The sequence below is a fragment of the Halichoerus grypus genome, chromosome 7 (genome assembly GCF_964656455.1).
Source record: "Halichoerus grypus chromosome 7, mHalGry1.hap1.1, whole genome shotgun sequence".
NCBI lineage: Eukaryota > Metazoa > Chordata > Mammalia > Carnivora > Phocidae > Halichoerus > Halichoerus grypus.
This window is the reverse complement of record NC_135718.1, coordinates 18108023-18131023: the sequence shown is the minus strand read 5'-3', so window position 1 is coordinate 18131023 and position 23001 is coordinate 18108023. Positions and strand designations below refer to the sequence as shown.

Here is a 23001-nt window from a genome sequence, read left to right as displayed (position 1 = left end):
AATATTTACTAAGGAGAGCAAATGCTTGATCAAATTTGGAGAGCTATGGATCAGTAATAAAACCATGCACTGCAGGCTCATACATTTATGTAAGATTATTTCCTATAAGCATTTTAATAAAGTTATGTAAAGTCAAACAAGAACAATTGTTTGTCTAATGAATTATGTCAGGAACTTTTAACTACAAATGCAAGACATCAAGAATATATTCATTTTTGATTTATTAAAACAAAACTACACTTCTGTGCTTCTTACAATACATTAACAGGCATAAAAATCAATCAACATTTCCAAATAAGTTTCGCTCACAAAATCACTCAGTATTATTTCACAGTACTTTATAGTAATTCTTTTTACAACAATTTAACATTTCTTTGTACAACAGGAAAATAACACCTTCCATCAAGGCATTTCAGAGCTTTAGATGTTTAGAAATAAAGTCAAAATTCTTTCAAATGCAATCATTAGTTTGTATTAAACTAGAACGCCAGATGCCAAGTCTCAAGTTCCTAAAAAGAGTGTTTTAAAAAACAGATTTACATCCAAATTAAGTCTTATAAACTTCAATGATCGGTCTTACCATTTCTAAACACTAGAACTATCTGTGGATAAAAATCTGCATTCGGTTGTGCAGTATTTTCTTCTAGATCTGAATTAAAACCTTAATTATTTACCCCAGTTAATCCTTGTGTTAATTTCATTACTTTCAGGGAAAAACCCAGGATCATGGACGGCTGATCTCTCCATCAAAGGAAAGAGACCTGACCGCCTATATTAGTTTTCTGTGCTTATCGTCTCGGGGGGGCGGGGGCGTGGGCACACATCCACTAACTGTAACAGGTGATTGTACAAAATGCATGCAAGTTCTGCCTCCATGTCATCTCGTATTGTTTTGTCCCCTTAAAAAACTACCTAACGTAGTGTTTTCCAAAATGTTTTCCATGGCATACTAGTGAGAGGCTCATAGGGATACCAAGGGGGACAGAGGTCCTGGAGTGACAACAGTGTGGAAATGCTGGGTTAAACAGGCTTGGGACTGGCACGCCCTGAGCCCCACGCCATGCCAGAGTGCACTGTTGAGTTTCTAAAAAAGAGGATCCACGTACACATTTATCGTACCAGCGACATGTCTTCTACAAAACACCTATGAACATCTCTCAGAGCACAGAGATTGCATGAAGAACCATGGGAAATGCTTTTCCCCTTCAGGTGCCTAGAAGTTCCACAATCTGAGTTCACATTCATGGCAATCCCTGATGTATTTTCTCCACTCATCCTCGTGACTTCGAGAGACTGAACAGATCTGAGAAGGAAGACCTGCGAGTACTTTCCCTGTTACTACTAGTTCTATGCGTCTCACACAAGTTCCTTCCCTTTGCTTTTCTTGAAATTAAGGGAGCAAAAAATCCTTCCTCTTTTCTGAAATCACTTAGGACATTCTCGGTTGGAAAGCGTGCAGATTCATATTGCTTATTATTGGATTTTGTTTTTTAATTTGACTCACAGTCTTCCCCTGGAGGGCATGCATTTCAGTTTTAGAGAAATGCAGTAGAGTAAACTGTAATAAATTATTTACAAGCACCTAGTTTGTATCATCTTACATGGAAGCCATTCGCTTTTGGAAAACAGTGAGAATAAATCTTTAAGCAAAAACAGTGCTATCTGGAAGCCTGACTGTGATGACATATGTTTGTTTTTCAGTAATGAGGCACTGAAGAATGAGTTGTGCTAAAATTAACCCCAGGTCAGCTTGTCTGGATGAGCATAACTTTGGTTGAGATTTTTCTTCCTTAAAAAAGGTTTTCAAAGCACCAGTTAATTACAAAAAGCATGCATATTTATTCTCACAGTGAGTTAAGTTGCGAGAGAGCTAGCAAATCATACATTGCATTCCCCAAAGCATCTGATGATATTTCTAGAAAACAACTGAAAAGGAAGATGAAGCCAGGGCAGCCACTGTGCCCTGCTCAGGCTGACTCGGCAGCAGCGCTTAGCGGAAGCCACGGGCGGGGCAGTCCCAACCTTGACTTTCCAGGTAGAGAGAGTGCTCGGGCAATCCTTGATCTATAATTGAGAGAGAGAATGAGCAAGACTAGTGCAGTGACTGCCCGCCTGGAAAAGGAACACCCACGGGGATAACGAAGTCTCCCTGGGTGTCCCCCACGTGCAGGGCTCCGGCCAACAGAAGAACTGCTCCTCTGTCCCCGTTAGTGCAAGGAGCGCCACCACGCGGAGACCCTGTCCACGCCGGAGCCGCGATAACACTGACAATGGCTTAAGGGTACATGAATTCCTATAGAGAATAGAGAGATCTTAAACATGGAATTTGAGAAGACTGGAAAAAGCTCACAACAGCACAGCATTATTGCTATGAGTTTCAAACGAGATCTTTCATACGACGTGAAGTACCGATCAGTCCCCCTCCTTCTCCCGACACACACAGGACATTCATGGGCTACCATTAGTGTTTCAAGTCCAAGCTTATAAAAGTACAAACTTAATTCTCAGTACTTTCAAATTCAAAGTCTATATGCAATATTCATCAGGAAAAATTCCTAATTCCATAATACCATGGAGAGAAGGAACAACAAGCTGTTAGAAAATGTTTTAATATCACATGATCTTTATGAAATCACCATAATTATCACAATGAACAGTTATGCTCCCTCCTCATAAGAAGGCACCTACCCATTATGAACAGACAATTTTTCATAATAACCACTACGTGACATCAGGGTTTAGGCATATAACCCATACGTATTTGTTAAAAACCATGGTTTTTCCTCACAGCTAAAAGTCCGTAACTGCCTCCAACCACGGAGCAGTCCACAGGGCTCCCACATATATGGCACATGGGTTGTGCCCCACACAACCCGAGCGGGCACCAGTCACGTGGACCGGGTGCCGTGCACAAGCTGCACACAGTACATGAGAGCCCGGGGTCAGCAGCCTCCAGCCGCAGCACCCTCCGCTCACACAGTCTATCAGGCCAAGCTAATCATTAGGACGGTTGCTGTTTGGCTGGAGAATCTCCAAGAAACAGCTGTACCTGGGAGAGGCAGGTGCCACCTGAGGGCTGGGAAGGGGTACAGACATAAAACAGGAATCGTTCCTAAATACTTGCTGGTCATTTAAAACTCAATGGCACTTTTTTATATGAGCAAAAGTTCAAAGTCAGTGTTCTGGCCAAGTTTACCTTGAATTTTGCCGGCCAAATTTATCTCCTGATGTCGACTTTTTGATCACATTAGCCCTATTTCTGACCTAAACTAATATTGTGTTTTCATGTAGCTCTTCAAACACTTTCTAAATCTGACCGCAAAGGACAGCACAGTGATACCTGGGTGTGATATAGATCAGCCCATTCATTTGTAAAGCACTTTGGGATGAAAGGTGTCCCCTTTAAAATTTAGCTACTATTGACAAAGATAAAACTGAAAAAACAAAAACAAAACAGTGAACGGATGACTCAATTATGTTTAAAGGAAGCATTAACCATTAATCAGAAAATATGCCGACAAATTATCGGACAGTATTAAGAATACTATATAAGATTCGGTTCTAGAATGAATCTACATTTTTGTGCCCATCACAGTAATTTAGTCCTTAACGGTTATACTTAAAAGGGAAATCTTTAATAAACTCCAGAATAACTTTCTGAGATTTCACTGTGTCATCTACTGACGATGAATTGCAAGCAGAAGCCGGGGGGCCCCCAAGCGTCACGCGGAGGCTGCCGTGTCATCTCAGAGTAGGGGTTAGCACAGCCCCGTGGAGGGGAAGGCACTTGTCTTCCAGCACGTCACAGCAGGACAGGCCAAGCCTGCCCACACGCCGGCACCTTCAGCTCTCGAGCCAGAGGCTGGAGCCTACGAGGGACTCGTCCGATGCCCTCCACTTGCCAGAGGTGCCAGGAGTAACCTACAGCACCACAAAACTCAGAATGTACTCGAGGAGCTTCTGCCGGTTGCACTGAGGTAGAAACGTGCTGCTGAGTTCTAAAACAGACACTCTCTTTTGTTTGGTCTCTTTGAAAACCTAGAGAGAAAGTTGAAATTAAAGACAAACCAAAACAAGGAGATATTTCTGCCACCAACCCTGACCTGTGTCCTAGACCCCAAAAGGCAGTCAAGGCACGTAAAACTGTATCCTGGCTTTAAGTGAACAGACATGTGGGTGCTCACGAGCAGGGTTAGGGACGCAGGGGTGGTGTTTTTATGAGTAGAGTCCAATCAGCGTATTGTACTTTAAAATCTGTGTTAGAACAAAGTCACAAAGAGTCCCTTACAAAGGCCATTAGTACCTCCACGGAACTCCCGTCCCATAGGACACATGGAGTACAATACACTGGAGGAAACTTCCAGCAATACTGGTAGAAATACAGTAAATGAAAATCATATGACATAACTAACATCCCTGCCGAAAACTGCAGTAGCATGTCGAAACACACTGCCACCTGTTATATGTAAATGGTTTGGGGATGAAGGTGAAAACCAGGAAAATTCTGGAACATTCAAATAAATCTGTACTGATGGGCCTCACCTTCAACATGCCCGTCCCCTTTCCAATCCCCAGAAATGTGCTCATGATCAGCCCAGCAGAAACTGCTTTTCTCAGGGCCCGCCCCAAATGCAGGTGGCTCAAACAGACGAGATCTGAGCAGAGCGAGAAGGTAACACACGCCTTCCTACCATAAGCGGTGGGGACTCACCCCAATATCCTTAAACATTTTCACAGCATTCTTCACGAGGCAGTAAGTGGCGCTCTCAGCTGCAGGGAAAGCATAAGACCTTGTCAAAAGCTGATGCCCGGCAAACACGTAAACCCCAACATCTACAGTAACAAAGTGTGGGAGGCCCTGGATAGGGTTTGAGCAAGTCGGCAGACTCGGGTCCAGCTTCACTCCTGCCACCGGCAACCTGGGAGGTCTCACAGGACTTGCTGTTTCTTTAAACCTATTCTGTCATCTTTTAAGGCAAAAAAGAGCAAGAAGAAAAGAGAGACAGAAAGAGGAAGGGAGGGAACGAGAGAAAGAAAGAGAAGGAGAAACACCTACAACATCCATCTCGGCGGGTTTTTGAGAGAAGCGAACAAGACAGCGGGTAGAAATTCTGTTCAACTGCACAGTGATGCACAGATGAGTCCTGTAACAGTGGAACCAGAAAGAGCACACATCTTGAGGTCGGAAAAAGAGTGCTGAACCCACGTGTGCCCATTAACTGGCTATGTGATCTACGATAGTTTCCTCATCTATAAAGTGGGTGACTATCTCCAGATATCTACCTATCTGGAGAGAAATATAGAACCATATAGGTCTACATGGATATGGAGAGATGTCTAGAGAGAAATTATCTCTAGAGCCCGTCTGGCTCTAAAAAGTCTAGATTGCAAGCAGTTCTGGTCCTAAGCCATCACTGTATAAAACACTGCTCCCACCCCAGTCGCACCTCTTATCACGACCAAGCAAGGGCCGGAGGTGGAGCCCCAGAAACACGCCGCAGCCGGAGCAGACGGGCACCCCCCGCCCCCAGGAACCACTGGCGGGGCCCACGGAGGCTCTGACAGGCAACACTACGCCTACACGCAGACAGGTTCGCGCCGACGCCTTCAAACACACTCATGGCAGCCCCAGTCACGGCAGCTCTCAAGTGCAGACACCCAACTATCCCTCAGTGATGGGCATGAATAAAATGCAGTGGATAGTTATATGCGGGAATACTATAAAGCAACAAGAATAAACAAACAACCACATGTACGAACACGTAGGACTCTCACTTATGTTAAGTGAAAAAAGCCACACACAAGAGTATAGAACTGTATCGTCCCATTTATAGAACATCCCGAAACAGACAACAGGAATCTATGAAGTCAGAAGTCAGGAAAATTTTGCATTTCTTCCCTACGGTCCACAAGTAGCAGATTCCTGTCATCAAAAAAGGCAGAGCTTTTAAAAGAAGCCGAAGCAGCGACAGGCCTACCATATACGGCAACACTTCTTTCCGTTCTGGTGATCAGGTATTTGTGCAACTTTTGCAGGTACTCAGGCTCGGGAACCGGGCCACTGAAGTTGTGGATGAAGATGGCGGCGGAGCTGTAGGCCTCCAGTGAAGGCCCGAGGAGCCTCTGCAAGAAGGTGACGAACTGCTGATGCTCCTTGGACTGGCTCACCTGGGAGTGCAAGAGCGGGGGATGAGACCACGGAGAAGGGGGGAGAACAAGCAAGCTGACACAGCAACTTCCGCAGAGGCCGGACCTGGGGCAGACGGAAGCAGCCCGCCACTCCATGGCACAGGCCCTCTGCTGAAAAGGACTCTGGCTTTGAAATGGGCCCTGTACTGGGGTCATTGTTTTCTACAGTATCTGAGGTTTGCATTTACTGGACAGCTGCCTGGAAGAAACTGGCATACTTGACTGACATATCGTCACCACTGAGCATAGCTGGTCCCCAGGCTGGACCCCCCCGCCCTGGGTTTCGCTCAAGTGTGAAAGAGGGCACATGGCAAGACGCCAAGGTCACCTCAGTCCTCCCCGGCCCTCACTTCCTGCCACCCCACGTGGCCTCTGGCCCACATTCTGGCACAGTGGGGAGTGGCGGTCGTGGTGATAGGGTGCCGGGTGGCAGAGGGGTCTCTCACTGCCCCATCTCACAGCTGATCGCACCCAAAAAGGCCAGGCGGACTCTCCAGAGGTCACACGTCCTGACTGTGTGTGTGTAAATCAGGGGTGTTCTAGAGTAATCCATTTAAGGTATTAGGAAAAAATGGGTCATTATTAACTTATAAAATTACAAATCAGGGACAATCTATCTTTTAAACATCTAAAGTTTCTCCTATGATGAGATTTGTTTTAATTGAAGGCAAAGGGCTCAAGGTAAGAAATTTGGGGAGGACTGGCAAGACTGAGCAGCACTCCGAAAGAGCCACCGGGCGTGGCAGCTGAGGAGTGATCCCTCCACCATCCTGGGCCCGCGCTGCCTGGTCTTGCTGGTGACTAAACACAGTCCTGCCTCTTCAGGAGGGAACGCAGGTGTGGGCAAATAGGTTTGCACCCTGGGCATTGTGAGGAGAGGGTCAGGAAGGGTCTCACTCACGATGTTCATCTTCCCGAATTTGCACTTTTGCTTCCTTTTCTGTTACCTGCACCCAAACTGAGCAATTGGGGGTATTCGCTCACCTCTAACATTTGAGTGTCTTTATTAGGCAGAAAGGGCCACAGCTGGTTTATGGATGCCAGAAATGGGAATAAGTCAGCGGAGGCTCAGTTTCTAAGAACCTCATTAACTAGGGGCAACAAAAACCTCAACTCCTCCCTGTAACGTCCACCAGAATTCTTCACCGAAGTACCTTCAGGTAGCAATCTCGCTGCTCCTCACCAAAATCACTGTCTTCGTCTTCTTCATCACTTCTCCAAGACAAAGGCTCAGGAAGTTTCTTGTCCCACTGCTGCTCAGCAAGACCAGGACTAATATCTTCCTGGTCATCTTGCTATGCCAAAGAGATGGCGAACAGGAAATAAACATGCATGGGCACATGGACATCTGCGTGTGCCTGGACGGCAGGCCAGCAGCCCCTCTCCCTGCCTCCCTACTCCTCTCCGTTAGCCACTGAGTGTCAACCCACCTCCGGCTCCAAACTCGGAGTCACTCGGGAGACAGTGGGGAAGGAAAGAAGGAAAGGAGGAAAGGAAGAGGCAGCGGGGGGAAGCTACCAGACAGAGCAAATAAAGATATCCTCACCTCCTCTAAACTAATACCTACTTTCCCAGGCCATACCCACTACACTAAATCGACAAAAATTAAAATCTCAAAAGAGAAAAATGCGTGCGTGCAAGCTACAAGCGGGCGCATATGTGAAGCGTCTCCTCTTGGAATGAAAACTTCCAGGTATCATGGAGTCAAGATATGTTCTAGACAACACCAGTTACACAAAAGAAACCAAAATATTAAAAACAATCCCAAAAGATGTTTTACTCTCCCTATTCTTACTTTTCTCTTCATGTGGACTTGACTACATATCAAACGTAATTACTGTCTAAAATAATCGGTTATAACACTGGTTAAAATAATTGGTAGAAAAGATAAGGAAGAGCAAACTAAATAAAGGCAAACGAAGGAAAGCCATTCCTCTTACCTCTGCCACTACGAGAATGCCATACTGGATAAACCTTCCTACTGTTTCATGGCAAATCTGGTAAAACGTCTGGCAGGGCTGAAAAGAAAAGGCATTTAAATATGAAAGTCACTGACCTTTTTTTTTTTTTTTTTTTAAGATTTTATTTATTTGAGAGAGGAAAAAAAGCACAAGTGGGGCCAGGGAGGGGCAGAGAGAGAGGGGGAGAAGCAGGCTCCCTGCTGAGCAGGGAGACCAACATGGGGCTCAATCCCAGGACCCTGGGATCATGACCCGAGTCGAAGGCAGACTCTTAACTGACTGAGCCACCCGGATGCCTCATCACTGACCTTTTTATAGACAGAAAACACTGTACAAAGTAACTGCCAAATGCTTCCAATATCAACTACCTCGTCCTACTGGGCAAGTCCTAAGATTCCCAACGCCCACCCTCTTGATAAACGCATGGTCAAGGGCAATGCCCACGAAAAGCCCTTGTTCTGTGTCTGGCAGAGCACCCAGTGAGTGGGTGGAGCCGGTCCTCAGAAGCACTGCTCGTCAGGCCCCTACCACCGATTTCTTGTCCATCATAAAACAATTTCCCTGCAAATGCACCTTACGGTAAACGCTGTACAGAGAGGTGGTGGAGGAGACAAATATTCAAATAACTCAAAAATGACCCAGGAAAAGGACACAGTCAATCTTGGGAGTTCTATCCCCCCCATCCCATCCCGCCCTGACCCCCAAGGTTCATGCAAAACAGATTCCCCAACAGGGCGACAATATACCATATGCAAAGAACGCTGTGGAGGGCCATACTCAGAATACAAGTACACACAAATGTCCCAGGACACATTCAGATGAGTGAGAGTATTAGACTTTAAATAGAATAGGGATACTATTTGTTGATGATTTTGAGGAAAAAGAATCTATTGCTGAATACCTATGCCTCATTATGAATGTAAAAGTGCTTGAATATAACATAAATGCTCATCAGTCCTGCTGGGTCGTAGTTTTCCCATTTGTAAAATGCCAGGGGTTGAAGAGACGATTTTTAAGATTGTCTTTGGCTCTTACGTTCTGGGCATACTAATTATTTATAAGCCTCTGACCCAGTGCCTTATGTACAATAAGAGCTCAGTAACTTTGGCTCTGACTCGTGGAGAATGTGGAGCTATCTGTCCTATCACGCCTCACAACTACATCAAGGGTTCACTGGAGCAGTGACCCCAATAGCCAACAAAGTTAGCAAACAACATATTGGCCTGAGAGTCACTGAGACTCAGGAGTAGAATGTAAAGCTTCAGTAACAGACCAAACATTCCCTGAGAGAAAAACAAAGGTGCTTATGTTTTCATAAAAATTCTCCAGAGAAAGACAACGGGCGGCACTAAGGAGCCCACTTACGAGCGACACGGTGCCTTCGTTCGAGAGCAGGTAGCACAGGCTGGAGGCCTTCCGCACCAGCTGCTCCTGGCTGATCAAGCTGGGGGGCGGCCCCGCAGGCCCTCCCGAGCCCCTCTTGTTCAGAACTGCGTAAAGGCTGCAGGCTAAGGAGAGAAAAGCATCACTGAGGCCGGCCGCCTTACAGCTCCAAGAAAAACTTCAACTGGCTCGGAAAACTTGGATTACCTTAATAGATTGTGAACACATCAAAAAGAATTACCTGCATTCACTGGAGAAAAATGTAACTAAATGTCTTCAGGATTCACTCCTCATGATTCCATGTGATCCTAACTCCATCTAAGCCCTCCCCTCAGGGGCTTCGGTCCCTCCTGCTCTCCTCCTCCTCTGTTCCCTCTTCATACCCTACACTCACTTTACTGCCATGTGCACTTTCTCGTCTCACTCAGATTTCCAGCTCCTGATAGCCAAACACCTTCCCTCTCCTCCTCAGTAATAAGTGTAATACTATGCAAACAGTAATTCAGTAACTACTCATTGATTACTAAATGTAAAAAATAAGCTATAGTGATATAGCGGATTACATTTTTATTTGAAAACTAAAAATATAGCAACACATCCCCTCCAACAATGGGCTACGATCTAAATCAACAGACACCACCATGTGCTTTAGGCTCTTTTCCCTCCCACGAAGCTACTTCAGGGCAGGCCGTACCTATGATGGCCTCCATGATGAAGACATGGAGCACGCCATTGCTGTAGAAGTTGAGTTCAAAGACTGATGGGACAGTTGTGCTGGGGGTAATAAAAAACTCATCGTTCCTGCTGGTGTGGGTGATCGTGACACAATTTCCCAGCAGCTGTATGGCATGCATGACTACATCTTCAGAGTTTCCTGAGAAGCCCAGGTCAAAATCACGAGCCAGGACTTCCTCCTTCATCACAAAGAAGTCCTCCACCAATGTGGAGAGATCAATGCCCTGGAGAAACAGACAGAAATGGTCTCGCAACAGTGGAAAACCTACCTCCCAAAAGGCCAAGAGGCATTCTGAGGATTTTATGTCTTGCCTTGGCTTTCCTGCAGCCTGCTGTTGGCACAGAGAGAAAAAGGGCCAGAATATTAGGACACAGGATGTCAGAAAACTGGTGAAAAAGTTGGTCCTCCAACTTTGTGTAAGATCACAAAGGGCAGAAGAAGCCATCTAAAAGAAGTGCTTAAGTTTTAAGCAGTAATTCCCCTCGTTTTATTTATTTATTTTTTTAACAATTTTATTTATTTATTTGAGAGAGAGAGCTAGAGAGCACAAGCAGGGAGAGGGAGAAGCTGACTCCCCGCTGAGCTGGGAGTCTGTGTGGGGCTCAATCCCAGGACCCCTGTGATCATGACCTGAACCAAAGGCAGACACTTAACCGACTGAGCCACCTAGTTGGCGCCCCAATTTCCCTCATTTTAAATATTTAAATATTTATCTGACAACTACTTAGTTGGTGCTTACACACGTGTGTGTGTGTACATACATGTATGTATATATATGTGTGTATATACACACACACACACGTAGGCACTATGTTTGGTGTTGAGAACATGACTGTGAATGGCACAGACGCGGTCTTTTCCATCACAGCACTTAGACAAGTGCATAAAGGGAACGTGGCCCTAAATATAAGTCAAACAGCTGTCATCAGCTGTCAGAACACTTATGGCACGTCAACGCAATAGGCCTTATTTACGTGAACTATATACTCATATGTCCTACTGCTGTCTACGTTACGCAGTCTCGGAGTTTTTTTCACGTAGACGTCTTCCTCCGTCGGATCTGGAAGCCCCCATGGGCTAGGTGGCTTATGTTACTGCTTATCTCAGAAGCACAAGCAGGACTGGGCCATGTCCACTCGCGAACAAGCTCTGAAAGCTGATACGGCATCCGCACGCTTCCCCCCGAGCACAGGGGACGCCGCAGACGTACCTGCCTGTGTCTGTAGAGGAGCAGGCAGGCCACGATGTGCGTGGACATAATGGCACAGGACTTGCTAGCCGCTGGAAGGCAAACACAGAGCTTTAGTTCCCTTTCTTCAATAACGCTCAAAGTCTCCAAAAGTACCTACATCTTAAATAGGAGTATTTACAACTATAAACACCTCTACACCTACCACAGTTCCTGTAACTAGAATTTACCGAAGGGAAAGGACAACACCGTACCACGTTCTGGCCAACAGTCCTCATTAGAGATCACTGGTATCGTGTGACAGCATTCAGCCTAAGACAGCTCCACTTTCCAAACAGGCCAGTGGAATTTAGTTACTGAATGGCCAAGAGACACCTTCATGGAAGGCAGTAGAAGACCCAGAGTAGAAGCCTGCTCTGGCAGCCCTACAAGGGTCTCCCACTTCCGTGCTTCTGGACGTGCTCCTGGCTCCAGTGGGTACACCTCACTGCTCTCTCCTGCGGGCAGAGTCACCGTCACCTGAGACCAGGGGCGCGGCAGGAGAAGGGGCAGTCGGTCTGAAGTCAGAAAATCTGCACTCAAATCTAATTCCTACACTGCCTCATTTCATAACTGGGGGAAATTACTTCAACCCCCGTGCCGCGGCTTCCTCACTGGTAAGATGAAAATGCTGCCTCATTCACTGGGCTGAGGAGGAAAGGACCAGGCCCGAGGTACGGAGGGAGAGGACAAAAGACATTTGAGAATGACTGTAGTCCATAACCCAATACCCGGAATTTGTAGAAAATTATAATCATATAAATCAAATATGAGAACATCTACGGAAGAATCTGAAATAAACACACCGTGTGTGAATTTTCTGAGATGATAATGAATTCATGTACACTTCACTCACAGTCAGTGTTGTCTCCAGTGTTTAAAAAATGAAAAAAAGTACCAAGTACCATATTCATAGCCATTAAAAAGAATATTTATACAGAGTTTTTTAAAAACATAAATAAATATGTGTGTTATTAATGGAAAACAGTGCAATACAAAATCGTAAAAAAATATTTTGAGAGACCAGACAGCCACATCCCTGGTTGTCTGGGTAGACACACACAAACAGATGTGCGCACGAAGAACACCCCGACCTCCCGTGAAGCAGGACCAGGAGCTGGAGCGGCGGGAGCGAGAGGAGGCGAGGAAGTCCCCACGACGGTGTCGCCAGCAAATGCTGAGAGTCTGGCCTGCCTGGGAGTGAGGCTCAGGGAATGGCAAGGAGAGCCCCCTGGGCTGCGCACCGAGGGCCTAGCCACTACCACTGCCACAGGGCTCTGAAGCAGATCCTACAGCAGGACACACGTGGCATTTGGGACTTCGAGAAGGCTAATCCTGCACACGACTCACTCTGCTCTGGCTCACTCCCGCTTGAATTCCCTGCGCGCAGCTCTGCCACCCAGACGAGCGTAAGCTCAGGCAGAACTGCTAATTCTTCAATTTGTATTCCCCACAGCTAAAACAAAGCTTTACGCATACATAACAGCCCCTCAATATTTGCTGGATAAAAATCATCATGGTGTCAGCAGGAAAAGGGACATGCAACTATAAACCTGAACGCCATCCCACTAATTAGTTCAAAGAAACAAATTCATGAACAAAAGAGACAATAAATCATTTTGACAGTACTGTTTTTTAAAAAGCGTGACACCTACCATATGAGCACCTACTAATTCTCAGGCACCCTGTCTGATGTTTTACTCGATTACTTCAAATCCCCCTGGCATCACCTTCTAATAACTCTCCATCACCACCTGTGTAGTAGGTAACGGCCCCAGAAGGAGAACCCAACTCCAGCAGATTCCAAAACCGGTGCAGTGTGCCCTGCACCATGCTGAGTCTGAACTGCAGAATGAAAGGGTTTGGTATTGTACTTACTGAAGAGAACGTGCTCAGCCAGATTTGCAATCAGTCTTCTTCGGAAGGATTCATCTGTTACATTTCTGGACTCATTAATGGATGTGTCTGCACCTTCATCAGCAGCATCATTGGGTCTGAAAAGATTGTTTTTTAATTAGACTCTATAACTACACTCTCTTATCTCTCTTATAAGCAAACTATCTAGAATTAAGGTATAAATGTCTTAAATACTTTCAATCCTACATATTCTAAATTTAAACCACAAATAGATTATTTCTATGCATTGTTTTCCCCCATAATATACCTTATTATATTTAATACAGTCTCCTGACCAAAAGATTTTATTGAGTTATGACTAAATAATCTATTGGTACATCACCTCCAAAATCCACTGGCCGAAAAAACTGCATAAAGCAAGATACCTCATTTTAAAACATTTCTAAAATTTTGACACCTGAACACATTAGGGGAGGGGCTTAATATTTAATTTCTCTAAGTTACAATTCACCCTGAATTCTGGACAATGTACACAGGAAAACTCTTTTATACACTGCACTTACACACAATATGCATAACCTAAGCTACTACCAAAAGGAATTCCGTTCCAACATTCAAAAGCATAAATCAAATAAGAACTCCTACCTGATTCACACAATCAAAAAGATGTCATAACGCAAATAATCAAAAACCTCCAGACTAGTATGAAAATGTGTCACTTCACTATCCTTTATCAGACCAAGAGAAAAGTTCCCCAAAGCGAGGAAGTGACAATGAGAACGTGCACATTCTTCATACACTTAATCTATTTTTCTGTGCAATGCCAGAAATAACAGATATTTGATAGTGTAGACAGTACAAAAAGTTTCCACAAATCTTACCTTAAAGGAAGTACAGCTGGTAACAACGCCTGCTCCAGAGAAAGTGGAGCAGATACAGGTTTCTGACTTTGGCTTTCTAAATATTCCTGGGGGGCGGGGGGGGGGGTACAACACAGTCATTAACTCGTTGTCTTGCTTACATAAACATATATAAAATACAGTTTGATCTTCAAAAAGTAACAAGGGAGTACTTTATAAAATGAGCCATGCTACAGAGCAGGAGAAGTACTTTCCATATCCTAAACTACCTTCAGAAGCGCAGGACGACTCCTAGAATTTTGGCAAGCATGAAATCTAAGGCCTGATGATACAAAGGATGGGACAATGATGCTTAAGCAAAATTATGCATTTTTTAATTTTTTAACTTTTTTAATTTTTAAAAATTTTTTTAAGTAGACTCCACGCCCAATGTGGGGTTTGAACTCACGACCCCAATATCAAGAGCTTAAACAGAATTATTTAAAAGTTAAACACTTAACTTTTCTCACATCGACACAAAATATCTGACATTCCCAATATTATTATTAGTAATGATCAACCCAACCATGCTTTTTAAAGGAAATCTCACCAACCTGAGGGTTACATAATATTCAAAAGAACCTCAATCCAAAAGCAAATCATAACAACATAGAGAAATTGTGCAATAGTTTTGAAAAAGATAAAGTGGTAAGAAATGACAAGGCTCCTCAAAGTGGAAAGCACGTAAGGCCAGAAAGCATCTAGCCTAGCAGTTAGGTTCTTTAAAGTAAAACTAAGAATGGAACAAAAGGAAAAGTAGGACCTCTGCTCCTTATCCCTGGGCTCCCGATTCCCTCACTCATCCTGCTCCTTCTCCACCAATTCAAAAATCTTAGGAATTTAAAACTGCCAGGACCTCGGGACCCACCAGTGCCAGGCTTCTGCGTGAGAATGGCACTTTCCCTTTGAATGTGTGCGTGCTGGATTCCACTCAGGAGAACATCATCCTAGACTGTCAATTTTACCCAGATTTTAGGGGTAGATTTTGCAAAATTTCCTCTAAAGGCAATTTTAAAATATAAAATACCAACATATATTATATGAAGCAACAAGCAGAATTCTCATGAACTAAAAAAGAAACAGTAGCAATAAATGTTGACCCTGGCATCTCCCGAAGATAAGATATTTACTATCCTCTGTCAACAGGCATACTTTGGTAGGAAAATTTAGGAAATGCCATTCTTGACCTAGTCTTCATTTTCCAAGAGAAGAAACCGAGGTGACACGGAGAGGAGGCTGCAGAGGCAGGACCAGAGCCCACATCTTCCAACACGGAGCCACACCAATGCTTTAACACTGCGTCATTCCAACAGATACTCACCTTTAAGGAAAATGGTTGTGCAAAATCCACTCTGACACATCCATAGTTTTTTCGTAACATTCTGATAACTCCTCTAGCTACACTCCAAAGGCTCTCATTCTTCTTAGGTTTTCCCTAAATTCCAATTTTGAAAGAATAGCATGGTAAGAAATAAAGCTAACAGGTATTCTGTTATCCAAAAAATGCCATTTATTTATTTATTTCTTAGCTTTGAGAGAGCGAGCGAGCATGTGTGGGGAAGGGGGTACAGAGGGACAGAGAATCTCCAACAGACTCCCCACCAAGTGCAGAGCCTGATGCAGGGCTCAATCTCACCACCCTGAGATCATGACCTGAGCCGAAACCAAGACTCGGACATTTAACTGACTGGGCCACCCAGGTGCCCGCCATTTATTTATTTTTTTTTATGGAAACCGGAGGTTTGTATAAAGAACAACACTAAATAAAGGACAACACTAAATAAAGAAGAAAAATAAGTATTCATTGACTGAGACCTGTCATAAAACCTTTAGCATGCAAAGATGCTAAAAGATGTAATCCTTTTATTGGGAGAGGCAGTTTGGTCAATGAAAACCAGAACACTTAACACTAATTCACTTAGTACATTGTTTACGCCATTCACAAAAACACTACTGCAAACTATGGTACTGGCACAAAAATAGACACATAGATCAATGGAACAGAATAGAAAGTCCAGAAATAAACCCACAATTATTTGGTCAATTACTCTTCAACAAAGGAGGCAAGAATATGCAAGGGGAAAAGGACTGTCTCTTCAACAAATGGTGAAGGGAAAACTGGACAGCTACATGCAAAAGAACTAAACTGCACCACTTTCTTACACCATACACAAAAATACGCTCAAAATGGATGAAAGACCTAAATGTGAGACCTGAAACCATAAAAATTCTTGAAGAGAACACAGGCAGTAATTTCTCTGACACTGGCCATAGCAACATTTTTCTAGATATGTCTCGAGACAAGGGAAATAAAAGCAAAAATAAACTATTAAGAGTACATGAAAATAAAAAGTTTCTGCATAGCAAAGGAAACATTCAACAAAACTAAAAGACAACCTACTGCATGGGAGAAGATATTTGCAAACAACATATGTAATAAAGAGGATAAAGAGTTAGTATTTAAAACATATAAAGAACTTACACAACTCAACACCAAAAATCCAAATAATCCAATTAAAAAATGGGCAGGGGTGACTGGGTGGTGCAGTCAGTTGGGCATCTGACTCTTGGTTTCGGTTCAGGTCATGATCGCGGGGTCATGAGATCAAGCCCTGCATCGGGCTACATGCTCAGCACAGAGTCTGCTTGAGATTCTCTCTGTCCCTCCCCAAACCCCCTCCATGCACCTTCTCTCTCTCAAATAAATTAGTAAATATTTTTTTTTTAAGATTTATTTATTTGAGAGAGAGAGAAGGAGAGACAGTGAGAGAGTACAAGTGGGGAGGAGAGGGAGAAGCGGGCTCCCTGCAGAGCAAGAGCCCTATGTGGGGCTTGATCCCAGGACCCTGGGATCATGACCCGAGCCGAAGGCAGTCGCTGAACCAACTGAGCCACCCAGGGGCCCCTAGTAAATAAACCGTTAAAAAAAAAAAATGGGCAGAAGACATGAACAGATAGTTCTCCAAAGAAGACATACAGATGCCAACAGACACATCGTCAGGGAAATGCAAATCAAAACTACAATGATATATCACACCCATCAGAATGGCTAGCATCAAAATCACAAGAAACAAGTGTTTCAAGGATGTGGAGAAAAAGGAACCCTCTTGTACTGCTGGTGGGAATGCAAACTGGTGCAGCCAGTGTGGAAAACAGTATGGAGGTTCCTCAAAAAATTAAACATAGAACTACCCTACAATCCCATAATCATACTACTGGGTATTTACCCAAAAAATACAAAAACACTAATTCAAAGGGATACATGCACTCCATGTTTACTGCAGCATCATTTACATCAGCCAAAGTATGGAAGCAGCCCAAGTATCTACCAACAGATGAATGGATAAAGAAGATGTGCAGGAAAATGCCACATTAGCAAGACCAATCAGACGGACACAAGGGATGAAAGCTACTCACCACACCCACTCTACCATGTTTCCTACAGTGCTTTAAATAGTAGCAAAAAATTCCTAATTGATTCCAAAAGCCCGTATCTAAAAGCAAAAGACTTGGAAGTGAAGACGTTTGGGAAGGCAGTCCTCTTACCAGCTGTTCGCCATTGTAGTGACCTTCAATAATTCGATCATAGGAGATTCCAACAGGTATTATCAAGATGTCTGGGATGGTATTAGTAGACAAAGTATCTACCACAACTGACAAAAGTCCTGCCCGAGCACAGGAGGTTTTTCCACTCCTAGAGCGTGTACCTTCCAGAAAAATCTCTAAGAACTGCTGCTGTCGAAGTAGTTCAACTATATGCTGGAATATAAGGAGAATGTAAACCATGAATTCAAGACTACCCAACTTAGAATAAGCTCAGCAAAGTTAAATCTTAAACAAACAAAAACCTGTAACTTCACTACTGACAAAATATTTTACTCACAGGAATAATAGCAAGCCAGCTCCGCCGATGCTGTATTTTGGTGATAACAGAAATAATCAACCCCCATACCCAGACAATAACCACTTAAATAATTACATAGACAACAATTTTTTTTTTTTCAAATCTCAGTCAAGCCTGTTTTTCCTTCTACTGTGATAACTACTGTAAGGGCTTTAAGGGCGATGAGAGAGCGTACATACCCCATGGAGCAAAGCTCTATAGAGAATATCCTTCCGTCCATCTGGCGTTTCATCCAGCCTCCGACGTATGAAAAAGCCCCCAAGCTTATGGATCAAGGTACTATAAATTGAAGAATGCATCCGTTATTTATAAATAAAAATGTAACAATATTAAATTCCAAGTTACTTCAAAACATATGCCATAGGAATATAAACCACATGTGTTGTTTGAGCTGTTGACAGTGAAAATGTGGATGTTTTTCCATTTTCCATGTTACTGACGTGTTTTAGTCATTTGCATCATTTGTCAGCCTTTAGAATATCACTTCATGTACTGAAGTTCTACTAACCTACTAACATCTGTTCCAAACCAAAAGAAGTTCGTACAATATATTACCCTGCAAAGGTAATGTTACAGATTTTAAGAGGATGATGAAATATTGCTAAATTTGAAAACTGTCAAGGATCTCAGGACACTGACTATTAGACATCCTGAAATCTGCCTTTGGCACATTTACTACAAAATGAATGTGATGTTACAAAAGCTCCTTTGGGGAAATTTCCTCAAGAAAGTACTGCTTAGAGAGTGTCTCTGTAAGACAAGGGTAATTTTATCAAACCAAAACCAAGCATAACCATTTTCCCAAAACATGAAACAAAAATGTGCTTTATGTACACTTACACGGGGATAAAACGATTCTTTTCTCAACCCCATGGTTCTTTCTATGACACTGATAGATTTTGATACTGAGATGAAATTTTATAATATTTAAGGCAACTTTTCCAAATTCAGAGCCTCCTCCTCTTTTCAAATAGAGTGATATTAATATCAATATCAATATATATTTTCACTATCTACTTTCACTCTCTGAGAGCAAAACTATGGAAAAGTTCATAATGAATGAGATGAACCTCCCAGAGAAACCACCCACCCTGAGAAGTGGTTTGTGAACTGGCAGACTGGCGTGAAACAGAAGAAAGCTGCCAATAAACAGGCCAGGTCATCGACCGTCATGCCTGAAGGGAGGATGAGCTAAGCAGCGCCTGGCACAGAGTTCACGAAAAGCAAAGCTGGATTATGAGAAATTATCAATTCTTAACACGCATTTCGATGAGATCCTTCCAAGGAGCACCTGCAAGCTGAGACCCTGGAGGGAACGAGTGCAGGAGTTATTCTGATGACAGGAAAGGCAAGCTATTACGGGGCAGGGCCCCGAAGCCCAAAAGGGAACAGTTCTCTTGGCTCTAAGTCTGCGCCCGTTACCAACTTCCTGGTGACTTTCTAATGCAGCTTCCCAGTTTTCCCAGTACTGGGAAGAGGTTCCCAGGACAGTAAACGCAGATATTCTAGTCCCTAGAGAAGCATGTCTGCCCCGCAGGGCTGTACTGCATCGCATTATAGCTGTTTGTTTATATTCCCCAGAGATTACGAACTATTTGAAGGCAAGGACTATGTAACTTCTTCACTCTTGTCTACAGCACAGCTGGGTAAGTATCAGTGACTACACGAATGAACGGCCTCCCTTCAGCTATTCCCATGAGTCCGGTTAGCCACAGAACTGAGCCAATGGATTAGGAAGGAGCTCCTTGGACTGTGAGGCTGAGGATCAGACTTCACAGCACACAAAGGTAATCACGGCTACTTTGTGAGCCCTTATGTGCACAACCCGCCACTCCACTTGCTCTCCAGTTACTGTAAATCCATCCTCCTCATACTCCCTATTGCTCAGAGCTGATGTCACAGATGCTCTCTGCTTTGAAATTTGAACCTGCAACGTCCCCAACTGACTAAACCTACTCCTCACCCATTCCCCATTGGTGATCAGCTCCACTATCTATCCAGTTCCCTGGTGGTAAATATCTGGGAGTCTTCCTCCCGCAACTCCCCCTCTCTGGACTAGCATTTCGTCTTATAAATTCACCTTACTAAATACTTTTCCACTCTCTGCCTTCCTCACCAAGAGCACCAGTACAAATTTTAATTTAAGCTTTCATTATCTTTTGCCTGAACTACTGTAATAGAGTCAGAATTGTTCTAACACCCTGTAATCCAGAATGACTTTTCAAAATGCAAATCTGACCACTTTTCAACTACAGGATACACTCTAAACTCTTGGCTTAAAAACTGTTCTGATCTAGCTCTCCCTATGCAATGACCACTTCTGGGCTCTGATCCTTCCCACTGCATCCTGCATTCTAACCCTACTGAATCGTCTGCCGTTTAGTGGCCGTACCATGCATTTGAGCCTCTTGGCCTCTTCACATACTATTTCCTCTGAATGGAATGCACTGCCTTCTCCTGAAAAACCTCTAAAATATACTTTTTGTGTCATATTATAATTATTATGTGTTTCTAGCACTACTAAATTATCAGGTCAAAGGTAACAGGTATGGTTCTTCTTACTTTATACCATCACCATGACCCATATCCCCACCCCCACCTTCCCTACTGCCAAACCTGATACAGTAATTTGCTATCTCATCTTTCTAATTGCTTTTTAGCCATTTGATAAATATTGCCCATGAAGTTGAGGTATTCACAGTTCACCAAGTATCCCACATAAAACAGAAATAACAGTGATAGTCTTAATGCCTTTTTGTACCTTTCAGATTTTCCACAATAAACATGCATTACTTGTATAATGAAAGCAAAAAAGCTAATGTCATCTCTACAATAACATGTTTCAAAATGTACAATGAAAACACCAAAAATTCAAAATATAATCTTTTCCATACCTTAAATTTCAAAATAAGTTGGTCTTACCTGAAGATGGGAATGTTCAGATTGTTCCCTGAAGCAATGTACGGTGCTTTGATGTTATGGCAGAAGAGAATGAAGGTCAGCAGGAGATAGTCAATATGTGATCTGTGAACTGGTAGAAATATAAGTGGCAAATTCATCTAGTAAAAGAAAAAATGCCAAATTTAAAATTCAAATGTGAATTTCAATCACACTTCACAACTTCATATTTGGTTAGAATCACTCAAACGCTGGCTAATCAATGACTCATTCTTTAAAAACATTTTCCAGTAATATGAACTTCTTCCAATTTAACACTTCCTTAGCTGAAAACAACCACCACCACCACAATAAAAAAAAAAAAAGAAAAGAAAAAAGAGTTGGGGAAGGAGAAGTGCAACTGAGAATTCAAGTGGACTTTATGTATCTTCTGAAAGTCAGCCCTGATCATGTCAAAAGAGCAGAGTAAACCCCAAGCTTGGTTTAGCTTGAAATCACGGGAAGTCACTTACTAGCCATGACTGGGAAATCTTTATCTGTGCTTTTATTTTGTCACTTACAAATATGGATTGTTCTATCTAATTTCAGAGCTGTTGCAAGGTAACTTGCAAAAGGAATCCAGCACATTACTGGTAGGTCCTCCTTTACTCACCCCTCCCTAAATGCACAGCTACTGTGCTCATGTCACATGGGGGAAATCTTCCAAATGGGTTGGATGCACACAGCACACAAGAGAACATTTCCATACAAAAGAACTCTAAAATCACTCCACAAACATGGGGACCACAGAATGACAGATCACACAAAATTCTTGCCTCAGTTGCAGCTTTAACCATCTCAAGTTGGCCTTTGTGAATCTGAATATTCCAAAAGAAGCTGTTGAACAGTTTGAGCAACACCCATCCCGTCAGTCTAAAAGGAGAGAAAAAAAAAAAAAGAAATTCGAATGTATATACATACATTTAGAGAGAGTTGACTTTTGTCTACTTAAGTTTCTGAACCTACAACCGAAAAGTACTTGTAAGTGACTTATATGTGTATGTCTGTACCTGAACTACTGAATTAAAGAGCTGACTTTTACATGCACACTTATAGATACATGTATTTATTATAGACTAAAATCTTACATTTCTATATATCTATTTATTACAGACTAAAATCTTACATTTCACTCAAATAGCACACTTTACACTTCAGAAGCAAATTATTAACGGAATACTTAGGTGAGCAGAAAGCCGTATAAAACCACTCCCTTTAAGATATGGATATGTGAAACCCAGCTCACAAGTCTAGAGATAAGTCAGCAGTCATATAAGGGCTGCTATCGATTAACAAAGATTAAGGCACCTTAAAGCCTACCACAGGGCTACTTTCCATGGAAGTTGAATAAGAATATAAGGAGTTTGGGGCACCTGGGTGGCTCAGTTGGTTAAGCATCTGCCTTCAGCTCAGGTCATGATCACAGGGTCCTGGGATCGAGTCCCACATGGGATCGAGTCCCTCATCGGACTCCCTGCTCAGCAGGGAGTCTGCTTCTCCCTCTACCCTTCCCCCCTGCTCGTGATCTCTCAAATAAATAAAATCTTAAAAAATAAAAATAAATAAAAAATAAATAAAATAAAAAGGAGTTTTAACAACAGAATATGTCCAAACTTCCTCTGGACCAAAACCATTGTGCTAGGAGAGTCTAATGGTTCAGTCCCTGTTTGCTCAAAATAGGATGGCTCTCACTGAAAACTCTGTGCTTTGCCTCCTAATACCTGATCATTGTTGGGGAGACAGTGGCAACCATTTCTTGAAGGATCCTTTTGGCTTTCTTTTTCACTTTATTGATGGCTTTTGATTGCTGCTGAGCAGAACCATCAGGGTTTAATTCAGCAGCCACTTCCGCAATTGCCTCTTGCACTCTGGAAAACAGAAAGACAATGTAACTGGTTCTATGCTAC

General features: G+C 43.1%; 1 protein-coding gene across 9 annotated transcripts in view; it reads right to left on the bottom strand.

The window, feature by feature from the left end:
- Positions 1–204: 204 nt before the first annotated feature.
- GPAM (glycerol-3-phosphate acyltransferase, mitochondrial) overlaps positions 205–23001 on the bottom strand; it is a 58256-nt gene continuing 35459 nt past the window's right edge. For all 9 annotated transcript variants that reach the window (XM_036099091.2, XM_036099101.2, XM_078077118.1 and 6 more), the window contains 16 exons: positions 22816–22962; positions 21871–21967; positions 21080–21216; positions 18337–18436; positions 17800–18012; positions 15575–15688; positions 14236–14321; positions 13376–13491; positions 11480–11550; positions 10228–10492; positions 9516–9658; positions 8130–8207; positions 7344–7484; positions 5979–6168; positions 4712–4770; positions 205–4038 (listed from right to left, as the gene is read on the bottom strand). In XM_036099091.2, the coding sequence (XP_035954984.1) occupies positions 3922–4038; positions 4712–4770; positions 5979–6168; positions 7344–7484; positions 8130–8207; positions 9516–9658; positions 10228–10492; positions 11480–11550; positions 13376–13491; positions 14236–14321; positions 15575–15688; positions 17800–18012; positions 18337–18436; positions 21080–21216; positions 21871–21967; positions 22816–22962 (2074 nt within the window). In that variant the 3' untranslated portion in view covers positions 205–3921. The remainder of the gene's footprint in view (positions 4039–4711; positions 4771–5978; positions 6169–7343; positions 7485–8129; positions 8208–9515; positions 9659–10227; positions 10493–11479; positions 11551–13375; positions 13492–14235; positions 14322–15574; positions 15689–17799; positions 18013–18336; positions 18437–21079; positions 21217–21870; positions 21968–22815; positions 22963–23001) is intronic.